The 21,866-nt window shown below is 55.0% G+C and overlaps 1 protein-coding gene across 4 annotated transcripts in view; it reads right to left on the bottom strand.

The window, feature by feature from the left end:
• The window catches only part of B3GAT1 (beta-1,3-glucuronyltransferase 1), a 33,298-nt gene that overhangs the window by 5,566 nt on the left and 5,866 nt on the right, over window positions 1-21,866 (bottom strand). For 2 of the 4 annotated variants that reach the window (XM_055273850.2, XM_055273851.2), the window contains 3 exons: window positions 4,318-4,414; window positions 4,022-4,168; window positions 160-668 (listed from right to left, as the gene is read on the bottom strand). In XM_055273850.2, the coding sequence (XP_055129825.1) occupies window positions 160-668; window positions 4,022-4,168; window positions 4,318-4,321 (660 nt within the window). In that variant the 5' untranslated portion in view covers window positions 4,322-4,414. Of the gene's footprint in view, window positions 1-159; window positions 669-808; window positions 1,164-4,021; window positions 4,169-4,300; window positions 4,415-21,866 lie in introns of those variants that run through there. The other 2 variants (XM_055273852.2, XM_055273848.2) reach the window with 2 other exon arrangements.

The raw sequence follows: 21,866 nt of genomic DNA on the forward strand, positions 1-21,866 counted from the left end.
CCCTCCCGGCTGCTCACTGTGGGCCTCCCTCACCTCCTCCCTCACCTCCTCCCTCCCGGCTGCTCACTGTGGGCCTCCCTGACCTCCTCCCTCCCGGCTGCTCACTGTGGGCCTCCCTCACCTCCTCCCTCCCCGCTGCTCACTGTGGACCTCCCTCACCTCCTCGAAGAGCTCCAGGCTGTAGGTGTTGTCGTCGTCCGCGAAGTAGACCACGCCAGGCTGGCTGGAGTTGCGCGGGAAGGTCTCTCGCAGCCAGCGCAGGGCCAGGTTGCGCTGCATGGTGCCCCGCGGGATGCGTGGGTCGCGGGCGTCTCCGCGCAGCTTGTAGTTGCGGGGCGTCTCCACGTGCAGGTGCGTGTAGTTGAGGCCGGTGTCGCGCAGCAGGCGCGCGGTCAGCGGCGTCCGGCGTGGCGCATCCTCCACCACCAGCCAGTGGAGGTTGGGCACGTGCAGCAGCGTGTTGGCCATGCGCGTCAGCTCGGCCTTCTGCACCGGGCGGCTGTAGGTGGGCGTCACCACGTGGATGGTGGGCAGCGTGTCGGACCACGGCGGGGGCCGCGTGTACACGTACTCGGTGCGTACCACCTCCACGATGTCGCGGTCGGACATGCAGTACTCCCTGGGGTCGGCGCCGGGCGCCGTTTCGCGCCGGGGGTCACTGCCCTCATCTGCGGAGTCGGGAGACAGGCGATGTGGGAGGACGGCGCTGGCGATGGCCCTAGATTCAGAGCAGGGCGCCACCCGCCCTGCCGGGGCACCCTTGTCCTCCTCCCCCGCAGGGGCTGCTCAGACCCCTGCCTTGCCTGACCTGTTAGCTCCAAGGTTGACATCTGCAGCCCTGGAATCCACTCTGTGAGGGTCCTAGTTCTGATGACACAGAAATAACCTCTCCCCCAGCTTTGCAGCCCTCTAGCTATTTGAGTGCGGTTGCCCATATTCCAGGATTGCATCCTCAGTTCCTGAATGTGCTGATTTCCTAGGAAGAGGCGTCCTCCCCTCCCCTCCCTGGCCCTGCTCATCTGCAGGGAGCCGGCCACACTGCTCTGCGCAGGGCTGGGCTAGAAGAGCCGGGCTAGCAGAGCACGTGGCACTGCCCCCCTGTGGTGTGGAGGCCACAAAGCCCCAGGGCCGCGCCGCTGCCGCAGCGCAGAGCACACTGTGAGCCTGCAGGAGCCTGAGGCAGCTCCCCGGCGTTCCCAAGCCGTCCAGTCAAGCGGGGCCTCTTCCCTCCTGGCCTTATGTAAGGCATTCTCTGAATCTTGGTGCAGAACTTCCTATTTAACCGCATTTTATTCTTGTGGGTTTTGCCCATAGTTGCCTAGCAGTCCTAGCAAGAGGAGAAATCAGGACCACTGGGATTCTTGTTTTCCACGCGTCCCTTCTCTCCAAATTCTGTCCTTCCATCGGAAGGGCTCGCGCACCAATGCCGGTGTGGCCCTCACTGTCCTAGCTCACTGGCGGGTGGTAAAGGTAAGAAACCCTGATGCCTGGGCTGAGGCCCTGCTCAGTTCTGCCATTACAAACCCTAACCCTCGAGCAAGCTGCTTAGCTTCTGGTGCCTCAGTTTCAGAAACTGTAAAATGGAGCTAATGATAGCATCGAACTTATCGAGTTATTTTGTGGATTAATGAGTCGATACATGCCAAGGGCTGAGAGCACCGCCAGGCAGTTTCCTCTCTTGCGGAAGGGCAGTGGCCAACTCTGCTTCCTTCTGGCTTCAGGCAATCCGTGGGGACAGAACGAGCAAGTCACACCAAAGGGGAGGACCGTGTGCATCAGCTGTTCTGCTGTCTCCCTCCAGCCACCACTGTCATCGGCAGCATGTGGGGTGTGTGGGATGCTAGCGTGGAGCCCATTTGAACAGACCCAGGAGACCTGCTCTTGGTTCTTCGGGAGTTCTCATGGGCAAATGGCACAAGGCACACAGCAATTGCTGAAGGTCAGGGGAGGCGACCAGCACAGATGCCGCCGCTCAAAGGGGACTGCTTAGAGGAGTTTGGGGTCAAACTGTGAGAAGAGCAAGGTGGAAGAAAGCGGGATGGGTGTCTAGGGTTCTGACCTGAATAGAAGGCCTAATTTATCCTATGGGCAGTAAAGTTTTGGAAACCGAGGCCTTCAGAAGAGGTTTAGAGCCATTTTGTCCACCTCTCTGCCACCCGAATCATCCCAAGCCCGCAGAGGACCTGTGCCCTGGGAAAGTCCCCATACATTAGGGCACGGCTGCTGCCTGTGCTCCTGGGCTCTGCCTTTCCAGTTGGCTTCAGGGCGTCTGCAATTTTGGGTCCTAAAGGCCTCCTGGTGACCCTAACTTCACTCAGCTGCAGCTTTCATTCGTTTGCTCTTGGCATGCTCTGGGGAGACAGAATGCCAAGTCCCCAGCCTCAGGCAGCACCATCAGTGCTTAGCAAACAGCCTGACGTCTCCAGCGCTGGAGCTCTGCCAAGAACGCAATCGACACGATATCATGTCGCTTTATATATAGTAGTTTTAACCCCTCTGGAGTGATGCATTTGCAAGATAACAATGATTCTAAACTGACAAGCACTGAGAAGAGGCGCTAGAGTCAGGAGGAGAGGATGACGTCAGGAAGAGAGGCGCCAAGTGCCAGCCATGGGCAGTGGGCTGCCGCAATCTTGAGCTTGGCTCTTCCTCATGGAAGCTTCGGGAACAGCTCGGGGTTTGCAGGACTTGGTATTTGACTGTGAGGAGCAGCATGACTTCAGGCTGTGATTTTTGGACACTGCCTGCATCTTGGGGTACAGGCACTCACCACCTCTCTCTGCATGGGCTTGGTGCCTTCTTGTTTATCACACTGACAGGTAATATCATGCACACTGCAAACGGAGAACAGCTGCCTGACCCCAGGTGTTGAGTCTGTGCATGTAAGTCGGGGAGGGGGCAGGAGAGAGCACGACACAAAGTGCTGCAGAGCTGGGGCAGCCAGCTGTGGGGTGCGTGGCAGGTTTGGGCGTAGAGAGCTCAGTGTGAGAGGGAAAGGCAACCCAGGACCCAGAGCCAGGGGAAGGGAGTTCTACCCCTAGTTCTTCCACTAGTTCTTCACGGGACTTTTCCTCTCTCCAGCCCTATTTCCACCAGGTACAGGAAAAGAAGGGAGGCAAACAATGTACTCTCTGTGAAAGGGTTTAAAGCACACTGCAGGCCAGAAATCCTATTCCTCCCCCACCATCCACTTCAGAATGCTCGCTTTCCTTGCATGTCATGAGATGGCATGTGAAGTTGTGCATGCGTGTCTTTCTGTGTATGTGTGTGTATTAATGATGTTTGTTTTTTAAGTTTTTCTGTATTTTAAGATGCGTTGACTTCTTGGGGGCCTTGCAGATATGGGGAGGGACTGCCCCTCCCAGGACTAGCTAATTCCTAGTGACAGCATACACCTTGCCTGCAAACACTTTTCATATGCAAACTACCTGATGCAGAGCTCACACCCACCACCACCTTTATGGAGCTCTCCCACCCAAGCCAATCTTCCGCTGCCCTAAACCACCCCAGGGCGATACCAGACAATTAGAAACCACGCCCATATCCTAAACCCACTGACATTCTTCAGACTATGCAATTCTGGGCCAGCTCAGCTGCTGACAGTGCGTCGCCCTTCCCTTCCTATGAAAACCACTTTCCTTCCTACCAAAACCACAATAAAGACTCCCAGTCCCTCCACTTCCCGCCTCCCACTCCCTTTACTTCCCACCTCCGACCTCAGCACTTTCCCAGCGGGCATGGTGTGCCCCCTCCTCTTGGGTGCTGAGAGTAACAAGCTCTTCTTTCAAAGCAGTTGTCTTGGTGTCTGCCAACCTACCATCCTGGACCTCTTAAAACTGTGTGGGTAGCTTCCATTAGCTTCCCATTCCCAAAGGGGTGCGAGACTCACGAAGGGGCCTAGATGATCCCGTGGTTCCTCCTAGCTGCTTAGTGAGTGCAAAGCAAGAACCCTGCGTGTCAGTTGTGGTCACTGTCACTACCAAGGCCCAGCGGGGCAGGCAGGGCATGCGTGCGTGCTCACCCTTATGCACGGCGAGCAGGGGTGCGAGGGTGCTCTGGTGCCAGACGGTGATGAGCAGAGTCCAGGGCAGCACGATGAGGACGATCGCTAGGATGTCCCGTCTCTTCGGCATCTCCAAGGCTGGCTGCACCCACGGCTCCTCATTACCTGAGTGGCGGTAAGTTCAGGAGAGGGGCGGCCACGGGCGGCGGCAGCACAGGGGAGAAAAGAACAGGCATGGGCCGGGCCGGCCAGGCATGGAGAGGACAGAGCAGCTGAATGTTGGCTAGCAGGTCTTACCAGCACTCACAACCCACCCATTGCGGAAGCAGGTTTGGAGAGTCCGGCCCAACTGGAGTCTGAGAAGGGGTCGCTGTCCGGGGGCGGGGGTCAGGAACCCTGGGGGGTGGACACCTGCAAGAGAGAGCAGAAGCGGATAGCCAGAGACCCAGGTATAGGAATGGATGCCAGCAAGGCCAGGCCCTGCTCTGGAACACACAGCATTGGGGGTTCCACAATGGAGCCTCAACCGTCCATCACCTGAGGACCTCTTTTGTCTGCCTGTTTGAGTGGAATGGGCTCTGTCCTTCCCACAGGCACAGGGCCATAGCGCTGCTCCATTTATGAAAGTCAGTAGGGTGCAGGGGTCAGAAGCACAGACTGCAGAGACACTGTGCCACCCACAGGCTGTAAGACCTTTGCCAACTCATTTCAGTTCTCCATGCCACAGTTTTCCCATCTATAAAACGGGGTACTGTGGATCCCTACCTCATAAGGTCATTCTCAGAATTAAACAGGGTAACTCCCGTGCAGCCCTAAAATGCCAGCTACTTATCAAAGCCTGGATAAAGGGGCGAGAGGTTTTTTTTTCTTTCTCTCTTTTTTTTTTTTTTTTTTTATCATATATGTACCATAAATTATTATATTAAAAATAATTTCAACATTTTAGATTCGGGGGCACATGTGCAGGTTTGTTATAGGGGCGTATTGCATGTGATGCTGAGATTTGGAGTATGATGAATCCCGTTGCCCTGGTACGAGCATAGTAGCCAACAGGTTGTTTTTCAGCCGTTCTTCATTTTAGAGTCCCCAGTGTCTATTCTTCTCATGTTTACAGTCATGAGTACCCAGTGTTTGGCTCTCACTCATAAGTGAGAACGCACCATATCTGGTTTTCTGTTCCTGGGTTAATTTGCTCAGGATGACGGTCTCCAGCTGCATCCATGCTGCTGCAAAGGCCATGATTTTGTCCTTTTTTTATGGCTGTGTAGTATTCCTTGCTGTAGATGTACCATGTTTTCTTTATCCAATCCACCACTGAGGGGCACCTAGATTGATTCCATGTCTTTGCTATTGGGAATAGTGCTGCAATGAACATATAGGTGCAGGTGTTTTTTTGTGTGAAACACTTTATTTTCCTTTGGATACATACCCAGTAATGGGATTGCTGGCTAGGATGGTGGCTCTGTTTTAAGTTCTTTGAGAGATCTCCAAATTGCTTTCCATAGTGGCTGAACTAATTTACATTCCCACCAACAGAGTGTTCCCTTTTCTCTGCAGCCTCACCAGCATCTAATATTTTTTGGCTTTTTAGTAATAGCCATTCTGACTGGTGTGAGATAGTATCTCACTGTGGTTTCAATTTGCATTTTGGTGACAGTCTTTTGAGGACAAAGAAGAGATGTTTCTGGGACGGGCCCTGGGGGGAAGTACGAGAGTGCCTTCCTCTTCCGTGTCAATAGGACGTCCTTGTGGAGCACCGCTCTGTGCAGGACACAGCACCAGGTGCTGGGCTGGGCAGCAGCAAAGAGAAGAGGGGTCCCCACAGGGGCTGCCACATTGAGGGGAGACAGTCCTCCAAAATGACAACAGGAGGGGGCCCAAGTGAGGAGAATGAGCCACTGGGTCCTCAGTCCTGCAGAGGGTCCACTGGTAGCATCCCTGGGAACTGTTCTCTCACATGGCAAGGACACTGGCTGAAGAGACCTCCTGACCACCTTGGAAACTGTCACATCCTCTTCTCCCCCCTTTTCACTTCTGTGCTGAGCACCATGCATGATGCAGCAGGAACCCGTGGGGGTGGTGGGGAGGGCAGGCAGCCTCGGGCAGCCCAGCCGGCCTCGCTGTGCCCACCTGTCCCAGTGTTGGACAGGGACAGTACCTCCCCTGGGGGCCGTGCTGCCTGCTCCTGCCCCAGCTCACGTGTGCTCACCATTGCAGGCAGAGTCGAGCGCTGTGGCCGAGAAGGGTTTTTAGCCCCTGAGTTTCCAAAATAGTGTGTTTTCCTCTCCTCACCGGGTCCTCTCTCCAAATAGTTCTGATGCCTGTGGAAGACCAGGATTTGTCTTCCATTAAGGAGCACTGTGGTTTCCTGGGACGGCTGGCATCCCCTGCCCACACCCTGCCATCAGAGACCCACTCTATCCAGAGAATCTCCCCCACCCATTCCCTGCAGAGTGGAAGACCCACTGGGGTTCAACATCACAGGCACGTAGGAGATAGTGGACATTCTAGGCTGTGTGTGTCTGTGTCCGCCCCCAAACTCCTCTTTGCTGGCCCAGTGAGGGACAGAGCCTAGAACCCCACATGGGATGCCTGCTGGGTCCTGTGTTCTGAGATGCAAGTGAATTCATGCCACATCCCCCAGATTTAGCCTGTCCCTCCACACCCAGGCCACTGCTCAGGTTGCACGGGACTGTGTGTCAAGACACGCTTTGGCAGGTGTGATCTTAGGCCACATCTGATGAAGGATGGGGAGGCTGGGCCTGGCTGGGGCTTCAAAAATGTCCAGCAAGATTTCTTCTGTGTTATCAGAGACTCTCGAAGGAGCTTTCTCAAGTGCTCCTGGTTTTGGTGAAGGTTCTAATACCAGGATGGAGAAAGCCAAGGAGAGAAGACGAGTGTCATGCCAGCCCAGTCCCTGTGGCCACTCCCTTTCCTTTGGGGCAGCCTCTCAGCCCTCGCCCACTCTGGCACCTGCTCAGCGTCCCTTGTGCCCGCTTGCACTGTTGTTCATACGAACTTTCCTATAGCATGAGAGATGTCTGAAGATGAGGCTTAGCTCTTCACATGCACCTGCTCCTGCAACGTCACAGCAGCCCTGTGCGGTAGGCATGGCTGTGGTCCCTGTGGGTTCATCGAGGCCAGAGAAGGGGAGTAACTTGCCTGAGGTCAACCATTAGGAAATGGTGGAGCCGGAATTGAGTCCAGGCCATCTGGCTCTATGCTGTCATCGGGGGCATAGGATAAGAGGTCCCAGGCCCCCAAGCCTCTCGAACCTGGGCCAGGCGCAGGGTGGGTAAGGGGCACACACAGGCCAAAAGCTTCCTCTGGCCTGGACCACAGCCACCCTCCTTTGCAACGGCTGCCCCCACTGCAGGGCCCTCACACCTGCTTGGAGGCTGGAGCAGGAAGGAGGGGCGGGAAGGGAAGAGAGGGGAGGACGGAGCCTGTGAGCAAGGGTGCCGTGGGGTGCTTTCTGCTCCCATCCAGTCTTTTTGGTCAAAACATCTATGAGAGAAAAGGGAGGGGGAAAGAGGGAGAAAAGCTCTAAAAATAAACTCAGCAATAAACCCAGTTGTGCATTAATTACTCTGGAAGCCATTATGGCTTGAAAACCCCATAACTTTAATGGAGGCTATTATAAGCATAGTAGCAAAACCGTGGAGCTAATTACCAGGCAGTTATCAGGCAGAACACAGAGAGCCCCCAGCCTGGAGAAGGCCAGCTGGCCGGCAGGGGGTGGGTCCTGGGACGTGATGCCTGGGCTGGGCAGGGGGCCTGGGGCCAGGCAGCGGGGTGGGCTGCACCTGCCCCCAGCTCTGGGCCCCAGTCTGAGATGGGGCTGCAAGGTTGGCCAGCACTGGTCCCCTCTTGCAGCCTGCTGCTTCTGCCTGGGGCTTGGAGGAGGGCGGTGTTTTTCTGTGGTCGCAGGCTGTCTCCAACAAGGATCCCAGAATGGCTTCTAGGCCCTGGGTCAGGCAGAAGAATCAGCACAAAGGTGCACGAATGGCTTGGCCACACCCAGGAGAGCCCGGGAGATGGGGGCAAGCGGGGGGAAGAATGGGGTGCTGGAGGAGGAGATGGGTGGAGGCACAAGGGGGACTTCGTGGAGAAGCAGGACGCGGCGTGGGCAGTGTGTGTGAGTGTAGGGCCCAGGCCTGCCGCGGTCACAACTCCCATCCTGACACTTGCACCATGTCTGTGACCAACCTCATGTCTCAGGCTTCTCAGCAAAGAGAGACACAAAAGGCTGTGCCCTGCCCTCCCCGGGTGTCCTCAGAGCCTCAGGTGGAAGCAAGCGCTGCCCTGTGGGAGAGTGGAGGGTGGTTCCCGAATGGGGAGCAGAAGCTGGGGCAGCGCATGGGAATGGGAGGGTGGTGGCCTGGATGTGTCCGGGAGGTGCTCCACGGGGACCTGGGTCATGTTGATTGCCCTCCTTGACCTCATCTTTACAATAGGGAGGGTGAGCTGAAGTTTCAACGATCCTGCCATTTTAGCAACTGGAGGTTACCATAGGGCTCTGCGAAGATGAAGGGGTGTCCTATGTGAGGAAAGTGTAGCTCAGTGGGCACCTAGGGCCAGAGGCAAGGCAAGAGCACCAACAAAACAGCCTCCCGTGGAACTGAGTCCTGACTTAAGGGCCAATATGCCTCTGGAGATCGGCCATGCTGGGGACACCGCTCTGCAGGAATTTGTGGCATTTGGTTTTGTTTTGAGAGACAGGGTCTCACTCTGTCACCCAGGCTGGAGTACAGTGCCATGATCACAGCTCACTGCAGGCTTGAGTTCCGGAGCTCAAGTGATCCTCCTGCCTTAGCCTCCCAAGTAGCTGGGACCACAGGTACGTGCCACCATGTCCAGCTAATTTAAAATTCTTTTTTGTAGAGACAGGGGGTCAATATGCTGTCCAGCTGGTCTCAACCTACTGGGCTCAAGAGATCCTCCTGCTTTGGCTTCCCAAAGTGCTGAGATCACAGGTATGAGCCATGGCACCTCCAGAGAGGAATTTATCTATGGGTTTTAGGGTGTTGTGGGCTGTGAATAAGGACTAGGGGGTGTCTGGGACTCAGATGGGAAGGCTCTGATTGGCCCAGGGTGGGGCAGAACATGTGAGGCTGGAGCATGTGCAAGGTTGGTTCAAGGCTGGCCGATTGCAAATGCATAGAAAGGTTTTCTTCTGAGCCTGCAGGTGTTCAGACGAAGGCCTCAGCAATGCCTCAGTCCCTGAGGAGAGGAGCTTATTTAATTTCACTCAACAAATATTAATTGAGCATCTGTGGCAGGTAAAGCACTGTGTTGGATTCCGTGGGCAATCCAGCAGTATAGGTGGGGAAGCTTTGCTCAGTCTGGAGGGGCAGAGATGACACAGCTCGCTCCAGTGCAGGTGACGTGTGAACGCAAAATGTTCCCAAAGGCCTGTATGCGTGTGCGTGGTAGGTTACAAACAAGCTCAGACACTGTCCAAGGTACTCATCTCTGGAGGACGATAAAAGCCTTTTTACCCAGTAAGATTGGGAACAGTAGTTAAGTGGTTAATCAAAGAAGTCCTTTAAGGCGAAGAATCTTTCCAAATGATACATACATGCCATACATTTCAATTTAAGTAACTTGCAGAGCCAGTTGTCCGATAGATGCTGTTTCCCCAGGACTGCACAATGCATGCTAATTTTTCCCAAATCCAAATGACCCATGCTTGCTGGCTCTCAGCACTTCCGCTCAGCCAATGCAGGTTCAGGGAGGTCTGTGCTGACCGTCTGACATCGGCCACGTCGCAGCACTCCAGTTTTGATTTCTTTAAAGTGATTCAAGAGCTGAAGAGCACTTGGTGAGCAGTCTGAGTGTAGTACCCTTTAGAATATGACTTTTCCCTACCAGTCTTTACCTAATTTGGAGAACTTTTTTCTGGACTCACCTTATGAAATTTTCATAGAAACAACACATTTACTTCAACACGCTGTTTCAACAGTTTACATGACATTCTGTGATGACAATAACAAGTGAGACGGTGAGTGCTGTGAACAGGCTGGGAACCAGCGTCACTGACTCTTGAGGGCGTGGGCTCAGTGGCGACAGCAGAGGGAGCCCCGGGCATCACACAGGCACCAGTCAGTGTGCTGTGCGGACCGGATGCAGAACACCAACCTGCTGGTTAAGACAGCTGCTGTTCATATCATCTCTGTCACCCAGGAACCCGAGTGCCCCCAAAGAGAGGGAAAGACAGGCTTTGTCCCACAGATCTGCAGGTGCCCCTAATGGGATCAGCGGATTAGTATTGATTCTGCAGGCGCTGCTCAGGAAATGCCTGATGCTACAGCTAATATGCTCCCAGCCCAGTCAATCCATACTTCATTAACCTAACCCCGGCCCTCCCGTCCCCACCACCACCCCCTCCCGGGCCCACCACGGCCCTGCTGGGGGGCAGGACACAGGCACTGACCTCACACCATATAGGGGCCACTTTCCCAGGCCCCTGCCCCTCCTTTGCCCTGGTCACCGACTGCAGAGGGTTGGGGAGGGTCCCATAGCAGATTCCACTCTCAATCTTACATTGAAACAGTAAGACTCCCTTTTTCACAAAGCCCAGTCCCTCAATGTTCAGAGTAGCCATGGCATGAGGCAGACACACAGATCTCGTCCCCATTTTGCATGTGAGGACCCCGAAGCTCAGACAGCCTGTGTGATCAGCCCAAGGTCACTGAGTTAGGTGCCAGCAGAGCTGCTCAAACTCGGGCCTTGGCCTCTGTGTCCAGTGCCACCCGTGCCCACACCACCTCCCCCTGCAGACCCTTCCCTGGCCCACCCTCGTGCCCACCCACTGGGCAACCCTGCTCCAGGGCCAGAGCCCCCTGACCTTTCATCCCCTGCATGGCCTACCTCAGTGGTCAGGCCGAGTGCCCCCCCGGAAGGCACTGCGGGTCTCCCCCCAACCCTGCTCTCGCCATGCTCATGGAGGAAGAGTGGCAGGCTGGGGCCCTGGGATGTCTGCGCTCTGCATCCCAGCCTGGGTCACTGCGGGCTCACACTTGGGACCGCTGATGGAAGGGCAGCATGAATTCCAGATCTCAAACCATCTTGTTCCGTTCTAACTGGGAAAACCCAGCCAAGGACTTGGGCAGAAGGAAGTATTAGTTTTGTTCTGATTTGGTGCAGAGAATACTTTCACACGTTGGTTTTCTTCCAGCATCAGAAATGTAATTCACTGACTTTTTTTTAGGTAGTTCCTTTGTTTTTCTTTTTTTCAGAAATAGTCTTTGGCTTTGATTTTGATTATGATTCAGTAAAAAATGAAAATTGGGGTTTGGCTTAGTATAGTGCTCTGCCAGTGAAAGTCCATTTGGCTAACTGCAGGAATCTGAACTGAGCACACTGTCGGCCCCAGCTGGTGTCACTGAAGTTCCCTGAATCATGTAGCTAGTGGTCTTCAGGCAGCAGTTCATCCACTCACCCCAGAGCCTCCATGCAGGAGGCCCTGAAGCAAGAATTGGGGCTTCATCGTGTGGCGACATCACATGCTGCTGCTCTCTGCTGGGGCACGCCCGGGGGCGGGTGGGGAAGTGGGGATGGGCACACAGATGCTCTGCAGGGGGATGGAGAGCCGGAGAGGGAGCGGCAGCTGGAGAGAAGGCTAGCTGAAGGAAACAAACCTGATAAAGGATTGTGGGACGCTGGACAGTGGTGAGCCAGGCCTGTGGAAGACCCCAGAGAGGAGCCATCCCACAGCAGGTCATGATGGTGATGGGGGTGGGGGCGCTCCCGCCTGGCCGAGTGGAGGAAGGCGTTCGGCAGGAATGTGCTAACCATGACCGGATGATGGTGCACAGAGCACCACTTGGCCACTTGGCCCCTGCCTGCGTGATAGGGATTACTGAGGCTCATGCTAACTTTGGGATTTGTGGGACTGGCAAGTAGTCCTTGTAAAGAACCCTGGAGCCCAGCCTGGGACTAGGGGAGAAGTCTGGTATTGAAAGGTGCGTGCTCCCCAACCTCCTTTGCCCTCCTTCCTTGCTACCTTTCCATCCTTGCCCTAGGCCCACTGTAAAAGACAGGCCCGCTTTTGGAAGGAAATGTCCCCACTCCCAAGACAAGTGTGTTCATTTCCTATCCTATTGCTGTCTAACCAATTCCCACACACTTGGCAGAGGACAGCCCCCACTGGCTCTCTTCAGTTCCTACGGGTCAGGAGTCCAGGGTCTCAGAAGGCTGTGAAGTACCGGCAGGGCCGTGTTCTCATCTGGAGGCTGACTGCGGAAGACTCTGCTTCCAGGCTCACTCGGTGGTGGGACTGCGGGCCGTGGCTGCCTGCTGGCTGTCAGCTGGGACTGCCCTCGGCTCCCAGAGGCTGCTTGCAGATCCTGCCACATCGGCTTCTGCAATGTGGCCACTTACTTCGTCAAGCCAGCAAGGAAGGGTGAGCCAATCTGCTAGCAGACGGAATCTTACAGAGCACAGTGTAATCCTGGGAGTGACGGCCCACTGCTTTCGCACAGTCTGCTGGCTAGGGGCTGGTCACGAATGCCATCCACACCAAAGGTGAGGACTGCACGAAGGCATGAGCACCAGGGGGTGGGGCTTCCAAGGATACCCGAGAGTCTGTCTCACACACCAAGGCAGATGGGCCATATCTGGCCCTCAGCTCCTCAGACCCTGCCTAGTCCCATAGCTACTGAGGGTGACGGCAGAACCCAGCCACAGTCATAGCCTTCTGCCACCTCCCTGCCACCACCTCTTTGCTCTCCTCTGTCCTGGAAGAGCTGTGCATGGAGGGGCCGTGCGATGCAGAAAGGTTCTGAACCCTGCAGCCAGATGACCCTGTGCACCTGCCAGCCTCTTTCCTCCTCTGCTATGGGATTCTGGTGAGGTAACCTCTCTGGGCCTTCATTTTCCCATCTGTAAAATGGGAATAAAAATACCGCTCCTACCACTAGGCTGTCAGGATAATTAGAAAAAAAAAAATCAGGCAAACCATCTACCACATAGTTGGGCCAATAAAGAGCAGCTGCTGTCACTGCTGACCTTGCAGCCTGGAAGGGGCAGGGAACGGGTCTGCTCGGCCTGGCTTCCCGCAGCCTCCTTCCAGCTGAACTCTGGCTGCTTGCTGGAGGGCAGATGGAGGCCACGGACCTGAAAGCCCCACGTCACCTCCAAAGAAGCGGCAGGTGGAGAGGAGGGTCTGGGATCACCAGAGGAGAAAACACCAGCACGAGGCCCCTGACGACATCCTTCGATATCCCTCGGCCTCAGCTTCCCCATCTCTCGCATGGAGCTGCTATACCCCTCTTGTTGTCTGGCATGTCCATTGTGACCTAACACACAACCTCAGATCCAACCACCATCTTTCCTCTGGAAGCAGCTCTCATCCAAGCCCCCTTCTTTCTGTCATGGTCCTCGCATGAAAACCTCAGGGCTGCCCTTGGCTCCACCTTCTCCCTGCATCGGCTGGGCCTCAGCTCCTTCCACTGCTGCCCCGGCCTAGGGCTCCATCCCCTGATCCTGGGCCAGGTCAAGTTTTTACCCGCAATGGTCCTTATGGTGATCTCTCTGACGCCTGCCTTTCCTCCTCAATTCAGAGTCCACACACTGTCAGACCCTCCAACCCCAACCTGCGGCCTGCTCAGATCCTCCTGTGCCACTCCCGACTGCAACGTACCCGGCCTGGCATTCAGGGAAGCCTGCCCTGGGCCCGCCCCACCACTCCCACCACGTCCCTCCTGTTCCCTGGCCACCTGTGCCCCCCGAGCTTCCATCCCTGAAATTCCAACATGACACCCTTTTCCTCGTCCTGTGGTGAGAGGCATCACGGCCCATGCCAGAGGGCAGTGCCCCATTCCCACCCAGAGCCGCGGGGGGCCAGAGCCAGGGAGAGGGTTCTTAAGTTGAGTCAAGATGACCAAGCACAAACCAGGCCCGGCCATTGCAAACCAGCATCCGTCTCGTTTCCTTCCAGCTGTCAACTGCTCCCTTGCCTGGGCCTCCATGCCCTGCCTGCTCCTCTCTGCCAGGCCTCGGCCAGGGTCCAGCACGTGTGGGGGTGTACCTGGGCCCGAGTGGCAGTTAGGGGGCCCCGCAGTGAGGAACAGCAAGCATGGGTTTGGTCCCGGCGTCCCCTCCCCCTTGCCCAGCACTCTCACGAGGCTGGTGATTTGGGGAGACGCCAGTCTGGCCACAGTGACTCAGGTGCCTGCTCCCTGTGCTCCCTGTGCTCCCTGTGCTCCTCGATATGTTGCTTGGAATTCGACTCAAGAAAACCACTGGGGTTGAGTATTCTGCTCCGACAGGTCATCGCGGCTGCGCTGGCCACCACAGAACTGCCCGCCCGAGTGACTTCACAGGGCAGCTGGCCTGCTGCTTGACACCCATGTGCATGCATGTGTGCATGTGTGCTCATGGCTGGCACCCCATGAGTGAGCACACGTGTGTTCACAGGCACGTGTCTGCACGCTCTTAGCTGGGTTTCGGTGTTGCTCTGTGCCCTGCTGACAAATCCACAATTGGGTCCCTGTTCAAATAAAAGAGTAGCTCATGTGCCTGCCCTTGGCACCCAATGGCTTCGGATGCTGGAACATAGATGGGGTGACGCCAAGAAGCCAATTCACTTTCTCTGCAGCACTGGGGTTTGCGGGGGCTGCTGCTCCTAAACACTACGAAACACAGCAGCTCACACTCAGTAGTGATTTGTGGCTTCCAAAATGATTGCACATTGGTTATCTCATTTAGTGGTTAAACCCGTGTAATCCCAAAGGTTTGTTCATGTTTTACAGATGAAGAAACTGAGGCATGAGGGGGTTGAGTGACTGTCTCAAGTGTCCCAGGTCCAGAGAGAAAGCAGCCATCCCCTTGCACTCCTCTGGGCAGCAGTGGCCAGGCAGGGGTCCTTGCCGTGCCTCTGTGCCACCTCTCCTGGCCCTGGGTCCACTGCTGGCTCCCTCCCGGGCCCTCTCCTGCCTATGGCCAGCTGGCCCCTGCCTCTGGGGACATACGGGTTTCTTCCTAGCTGTGTGCCCCAGGCAGGCCTCTGTGCTGCAGCTGCACACCCGGCTGGCAGCTGAGACTTCCCTGCCCTTGTTCATCAGAGCTAGTTTGACCTTATACTTCCTTATCCAAACCAGGATGCTTTTGAAAATGTGATGAGCTGATATAATAATGGATCGACAGCGGGTCTGTTCTGGGTGCAGCGGGTGGTGGGTTCTCTAACCAGATCCCACTGCTACCTGCGTGCAGGTACTGGCTGTGGGAGCCAGTGCCCTGTGCAGACTGGATGGTTTCTCTGCTTTGCTCCCTCCCTGGGGGGCCTCACTGTAGCCTTCATGAGCTGGTGACCCCAGAATGGCTCCTCTCACCTGCATGACGGGAGCAAAGGGGTTCTCACTTGCTCCTGTTCAGCGGTTTCCCCACATCCCTGCCCGCCTCCAGCCTCACCTCACCCGTCAGAGACAGGTGGGGTAGAATCAGCCGTGCACATCATTCCAGCTCTGTGAAGACACCACGCCAGGATTTGGATCCTGCCCTTGTACCCTGGTTCCAGCAAAATGCTCTTAACACACCAACCAACCTGCTTCTGTTCTGAGAGGCTCCCCAGCCAGCCAGCAATGTATGCAAACCAGGAGAGGCCTGTGGTTTGCTCAGGACACCCATGGGTGGAGTGCTGCCTCCAGTGGGCGCACACCCACCACAGGGCGCCTGCTCAGTGGGGGCCAGGCCCGTACGGCCCCAGAGCGTGAGGTACATTCTGCTACCCAATGAATGGCAGGGCCCGGGGGCAAGCCGTCGAAGCTGCTGCTGCTAACAGCACTGACCTCCCCTTTTGCCAGGCTGCCCAGCAGTGGCAGAGGGCAGTCCAGAACCCAGAAAGGCTGGGATGCCCTAGAATCCTGGACCCTGGAAGCTAGGAGGGCTGTGAGCCTCGCCTCATCTGACCCTCTCTACAGAGGAGGCCCAGCCCAAGGTTGTGCTGCTTGGGATCTGGGTGCTGGTTGCAGCAAGGGTCTCTCCTGATGGGCTGGACGAGCGTGTCCGTCCGCAGCATGGAGCCTGGCACAGGTCATGGTGACCGACTTGGTACCTGCTGGAGCCCAGCATGGCCTGGACATAAGCAAGCCAGGTGACCAGGTGAGTTCGGCCCTGGAACTGAGTGTCCGAGGCTTGGGTTAGCTGACAGCCCTGCAGAACCTCTCAGGCTGTGAGCAAGGTGGGGACATCCCAGAGGGAGGATGTGAGCAGCCAGCTGCCCCACAGTGCTACCTTCCTGCTGTCACGCTGCCCTAGGCTACTCAGTTTCCCTTGGTGCTGTTGCCTCTGCAGTTCTGGGTGAGGTGCTGGCGAGGGGAGACTCTCCTGGGCTCTGTGCCTTTGGCATTCCCTCTCCCACTCTGAAGCCTTCCCTGGCCCTGCCCCTGCCCTGGTCTGCTCACTTAAGGTGCCCACACCAATGGGGCTTCCCGCTCTGGGTCCTGCCTTTTGCCTGCGGCTTTCACATTTGCACCCTAGCCCCGGGCCAGGAGCTCCTTTGGGGGCGCCTGGCCTTACTCATCTCTGCATTCCCACACCAGGGCCCAGGGCCCAACCCAAAGCAGAGCTACGCCAATATCCCTGTGACTCAGTTTCCTCACCTTTAACTCTCACAGGGCTACTTTGAGATCAAACGAGGGAATCAATGGAAGACACCTAGCATAAGGCCTGGCACACAATTGGCACCATGAATGTTAGATCATACAGAACACAGTGGTAAATACAAACACCACCACCACCACCTTGTTTTAAGATTCAGCGGATTGCTAGCCACGTGCAGAAGAATGAAACTGGACCCCTGCCTCTCACCGTATGTGAAAATTAACTCAAGATGGACCAAAGATGTAAATGTTGTAAGACTTCAAACTATCTAAGAATCCCAGAAGAAAACCTAAGGAACACCATTTCAGACATCAGCCTTGGGAAAATTCTTACGGCTAAGTCCTCAAAAGCAACTGCAAAATACAAGCAAAAATCGACAAGTAGGACCTAATTAAACTAGCTTCTGTGCAGCAAAAGAAGCTCTTAACAGTGTAAATGGACAACCTACAGATTAGCATTCAACAAAGGTCTAATATCCAGAACCTATAAGGAATTTAGACAATTTAAATGCAAAGAACAAATACCAGCATTAAAAAGTTGGCAAAACACGTGAACAGACACTTCTCAGAAGAAGACGTACAAGTGGCCAACAAATATGAAAAAATCTCAACATCACTGATGATTAGAGAGATGCAAATCGAAATCACAGGACACCATCTCACACCAGTCTAAACGGCTATTATTAAAAAACCAAAAAACAACAGATGCTGGCCAGGCTGTGGAGAAAAGGGAACACTTATACATTGTTGGTGGGAATGTAGATTAGTTCAGCCACTGTGGAATACAGTTTGGAGATTTCTCAAAGAACTTAAACATCTGACCCAGCAATCCCATTATTGAGTGTCTACCCAAAGGAATATAAGTCGTTTTACTGTGAAGACACATACACTCATATGTTTATCGCAGCACTGTTCATAATAGGGAACTGATGGAATCCACCTTGGTGCCCAGCAGCAGTAGACTGGATGAAGAAGACCTGGTACACATACACCACAGAATACTACGTAGCCATAAAGAAGAATTAAACAATGTTTTTTTTTGCAGCAACATGGTTGCAGCTGGAGGCCATTATCCTAAGTGAAGTAACACAGGAACAGAAAACCAAATACTGCTCACTTATAAATGGCAGCTAAACATCGGGTACTCTTGGACATAGAGATGAGAACGATAGACACTGTGGAGTCCCAGAGGGAGGAAGAAGGGAGAGGGGAAGGGTTGAAAAACTACCTATTGGTTACTATGCTCAGTACCTGGGTAAGAGGATCAGTCATGCCTCAAATCTCAGCATCACACAATATACCCGGGTAACAAACCTGCACATGTACCACTGAATCTAAAATAAATGCTGAAATTATAAAAAATAAAAAAAAAGTAAAACTCAGCTGAATCCAAGTGCCTGGGAGAGGAAGGGCAAAGGAAGGAGGCACCCTGGCTCCTTCCTCATGGCTTAGTGGCGACCAGCCTTCGGGCAGCCTTTCGGGCACATCCCTCTCTCCCCAGTACGAGGCGGTGCTATGGCTTGGGCTCAGTGGAAACTGGGCACACCAGCATGCAGTTGTGACGAAAGGGTGTGGCCTGCAGAGGGCAGCCTGACCACTGTTGGGAGGCGGTGTCCCTGGAACCTGGCGCTGTGGCCCCGGCTCTCTCTGTTCCTGCTTGGAGCACGCACCCCTGCACAGGTGGGCCAGGCGATAAGGCACTTTCTTTTTTCTTTTTTTTTTTTTGAGACAGAGTCCCGCTCTGTCTCCCAGGCTGGAGTGCAGTGGCGCAATCTCGGCTCTGCAAGCTCCGCCTCCCGGGTTCACGCCATTCTCCTGCCTCAGCCTCTCCGAGTAGCTGGGACTACAGGCACCTGCCACCACGCCTGGATAATTTTTTGTATTTTTAGTAGAGACGGGGTTTCACCGTGGTCATTTCACTGTGGTCTCGATCTCCTGACCTCGTGATCCGCCCGCCTCGGCCTCCCAAAGTGCTGGGATTACAAGCGTGAGCCACCGCGCCCGGCCTAACGACAAGGCACTTTCTCATGCATTTTCCTGCTGTAGCCTCGGTGCAGCCACCTGAGATGAGGTGGGCACCCATCCCCTCACCCCGTTTTTTCAGGTGGGGAGACTGAGGTTTGGAACTGACACACTGAGCTAGAGTCAAGTCGCGGGGATGCCCCAGCGCATGGCTGCTGTTTCCCTCCCATCACCCTGCCCAGTCTGGTCCTGGGTCTCTGCCCAGCTTCCCAGAAAGACACTCAGGAAGGACGAGTGATTTCAGAGATTCCCCAACCCTCGTCTCTTCTCCTGCCTCCAGAGCTGTCAGAGAACTGACTTGTTGGTGGGGGTCCAGGACCATCACTCCCTGCCCCGTCTCCCCAGGATGCAGGCTCAGGCTCCCAGAGAACTTTACTTTCACCACCTCCCACTTCCAGGGCTCCCCCACCTCCCTCTATTACACCTGTCCTGCCCCTAAGGTCCCTCCCTCCTCTGGGGTGTCAGCTAACCCCACTGCCTGGAGAAGAAACAATTAACATAAAATGTTGAACTGGGCCAGGCACAGTGACTCATGCCTGTAACCCCAGAACTTTGGGAGGCTGAGGTGGGTGGATCACTTGAGGTCAGGAGTTCGAGACCAGCCTGGCCAACATGGTGAAACGCTGTCTCTACTAAAAATACAAAAATTAGCCAGGTGTGGTGGTGCAGGCCTGTAATCCCAGCTACTGGGGAGGCTGAGGCAGGAGAATCACTTGAGCCCGGGAGGTGGAGTTTGCAGTGAGCCACGATCATACCACTGCACTCAAGCCTGGGCAACAGAGAGAGACTCTGCTTAAAAAAAAAAAAAAAGTCGAAGGGGCTTGGGTAGGGGACTTGCCCCGAGCACATGTGTGAACCAGAGTGGGCAGTGTGTGCCCTCCACAGCAGAGGAGGTGTGGGTGCAATGGTCCCGTGGTCCTCAGTCTCAGTGCCCCCGACAGTAGAGTGTGCTGATCCTATCTCTGGGTTTCCTAGGCCACACATCACACAGTGAGCACCAGGGCGGCTACGGATCCACGGGTCCACCACGGACATGGAGCCCAAGGCACAGGCTCAAGACAGGCCTCCACATACCTGGGGGAGGGGGTCTCCAGGCTCTCCCGGGCTCCTGTCCCTAGGAGACTCTAGGAGTACCCGGCCCATTTCTTTCTCGGGGTCCCGGGAAGGCAGCAGGGATGAGAGCAGGAGGCAGGCATCCCTTCACACTGGTACGTTTGCCTGGGACATGCTTCCCTCCCTCACAGTCCCTCCACTTGCTGAGCTGCTTAGCCCCCAGGACCGGACCAGGTGCACTCAGCCCAGGGGCTTCACACTCAGGGCTGGGCACCACAGGGTGCCTGGGCAGCCCTGGATGCAGGAAGGGAGCCCCAGAGGCCAGACCAGATGCCAGGTAGGATGGGGTGCCTTCCCTCTTGATGCTCCCATGACACTGTGGCATGCCTCCCTCTGGGCAGAAGTATTTGCTGGGTGGCCCCTCTGCTCAGACATCTCCTGAGTGGGAAGGGCAAGTGGGGAGAATTTGCCATTTATTGAGCTTTTGCTCCATAGCCTGGCATCAAATAACCTGTCAACCAGATGACTGGATAAAGAAAATAAAGAAAATGCGGAGTACACATGCAATGGAATATTATTCAGCCTTAAAAAGGGAGAACATTTTAACACATGCCCTGACATGGACGAATCTTGAGGACACTACGCTAAGTGAAATAAGGCAGTGTTAAAGGGACAAATTTCACACAATTCAATTTCTATGAGGTATCCAGAGTAGTAAAATTCACAGACACAGAAACTAGGATGGTGGCTTGTGGGGGCTGCGACGTTGTGGAGAATGGGAGTCATTTAATGGGTATGGAGTTAATTTTTTTATATATATGTACATATTTATTATACTTTAAGTTCTAGGGTGCATGTGCATAACGTGCAGGTTTGTTACATATGTATACATGTGCCATGTTGGTGTGCTGCACCCGTTAACTCGTCATTTAACATTAGGTATATCTCCTAATGCTATCCCTCCCCCTCCCCCCACCCCACAACAGGCCCCGGAGTGTGATGTTCCCCTTCCTGTGTCCATGTGTTCTCATTGTTCAATTCCCACATATGAGTGAGAACATGCGGTGTTTGGTTTTTGTCCTTGCGATAGTTTGCTGAGAGTGATGGTTTCCAGAATGGGTACAGAGTTTCCAATGGCCAAGATGAGACAGATCTGGAGATCTGTTTCACAACAATGCAAATATACTCAGCACTACTGAACTGTGCACTTGAAAATGGTTAAGATGGTAAGTTTTATGTTATGTGTTTTTTTTTAAATCACAATGAAAACGAGTCTGTCATTCATCCAGAACATCTGTTTAGACATAGTCAAGGACGGCACACCCCTCGGGGCCTGCACCCTGGGCTTCAGTGAGCATTCACGGTGGGTTGGGTGTCTGTGTGTGATCTCAAGCATGCACCTTCCTGGGAATCACGGTGACAGGCACCAGGCATGCCTGCAGGAGGCCCCCGTCCAAGGCTCCAGGTATGCCACTTGGAAGAGTGTGGGTGTCCCACTGACGGCCTGCAACTTTCTCGCTGCCCTCAGGCCTGGGGAGCTGCAGAGACACAGCGCTGGAGCACTTGTTCTGAGAGAGAGATTTATGTGTGGGAGAAGAAGCTAATATGGACAGGCGATGAGTTAGGAGAGTAATACTTCAGTTCCGTGCAGAAACTCTCTGACCATGAGGAAAGCAGCTCGCCCAGAGGCTGTACTTCAGCCCAGGCAGGCTGGCAGAGCTGGGCCGGGCCTGTGTCGGTCAGTTGCAGTGTGGGTGCAACTGGCCGGTCCCTGGGCCTCTCTGGGCTCAGTGTCCTCCCCATGCCACGAGCGGCCGTCTCTCCCACTCTGTGGTCTGTGGATGAGGGAAGAGGAGGGAAGGAGAAGGGCAGGGGCAGGCAAGCAGGGTTGGGGGGTGTTGATACTGTTGAGATGCACCTACAGCCTGCCAGCAACACCACGGAGGTGGCATTTGCCACAGCCCAGCCCTGCCTCAGAGGGACTCAGCACCAGCACTCCTTGGGGGTCAGGACTTATCTTCAAGGGTGTCAGAGCAGTGGTGACCTCCTTAGCTTGGGAAGACGCCCCCAAGGGGGCCCCCCATCAGCTACGGGGACCCAGAGGGCTTCATATCCGGGCTAGGTAGGCACCGGGCAGCCCCAAACCCAGGTCTGAAGCCACGGAGGGCCCGCCGATGGTCACC

This window comes from Symphalangus syndactylus, chromosome 3 (assembly GCF_028878055.3).
Source record: "Symphalangus syndactylus isolate Jambi chromosome 3, NHGRI_mSymSyn1-v2.1_pri, whole genome shotgun sequence".
Classification (NCBI taxonomy): Eukaryota; Metazoa; Chordata; class Mammalia; order Primates; family Hylobatidae; genus Symphalangus; species Symphalangus syndactylus.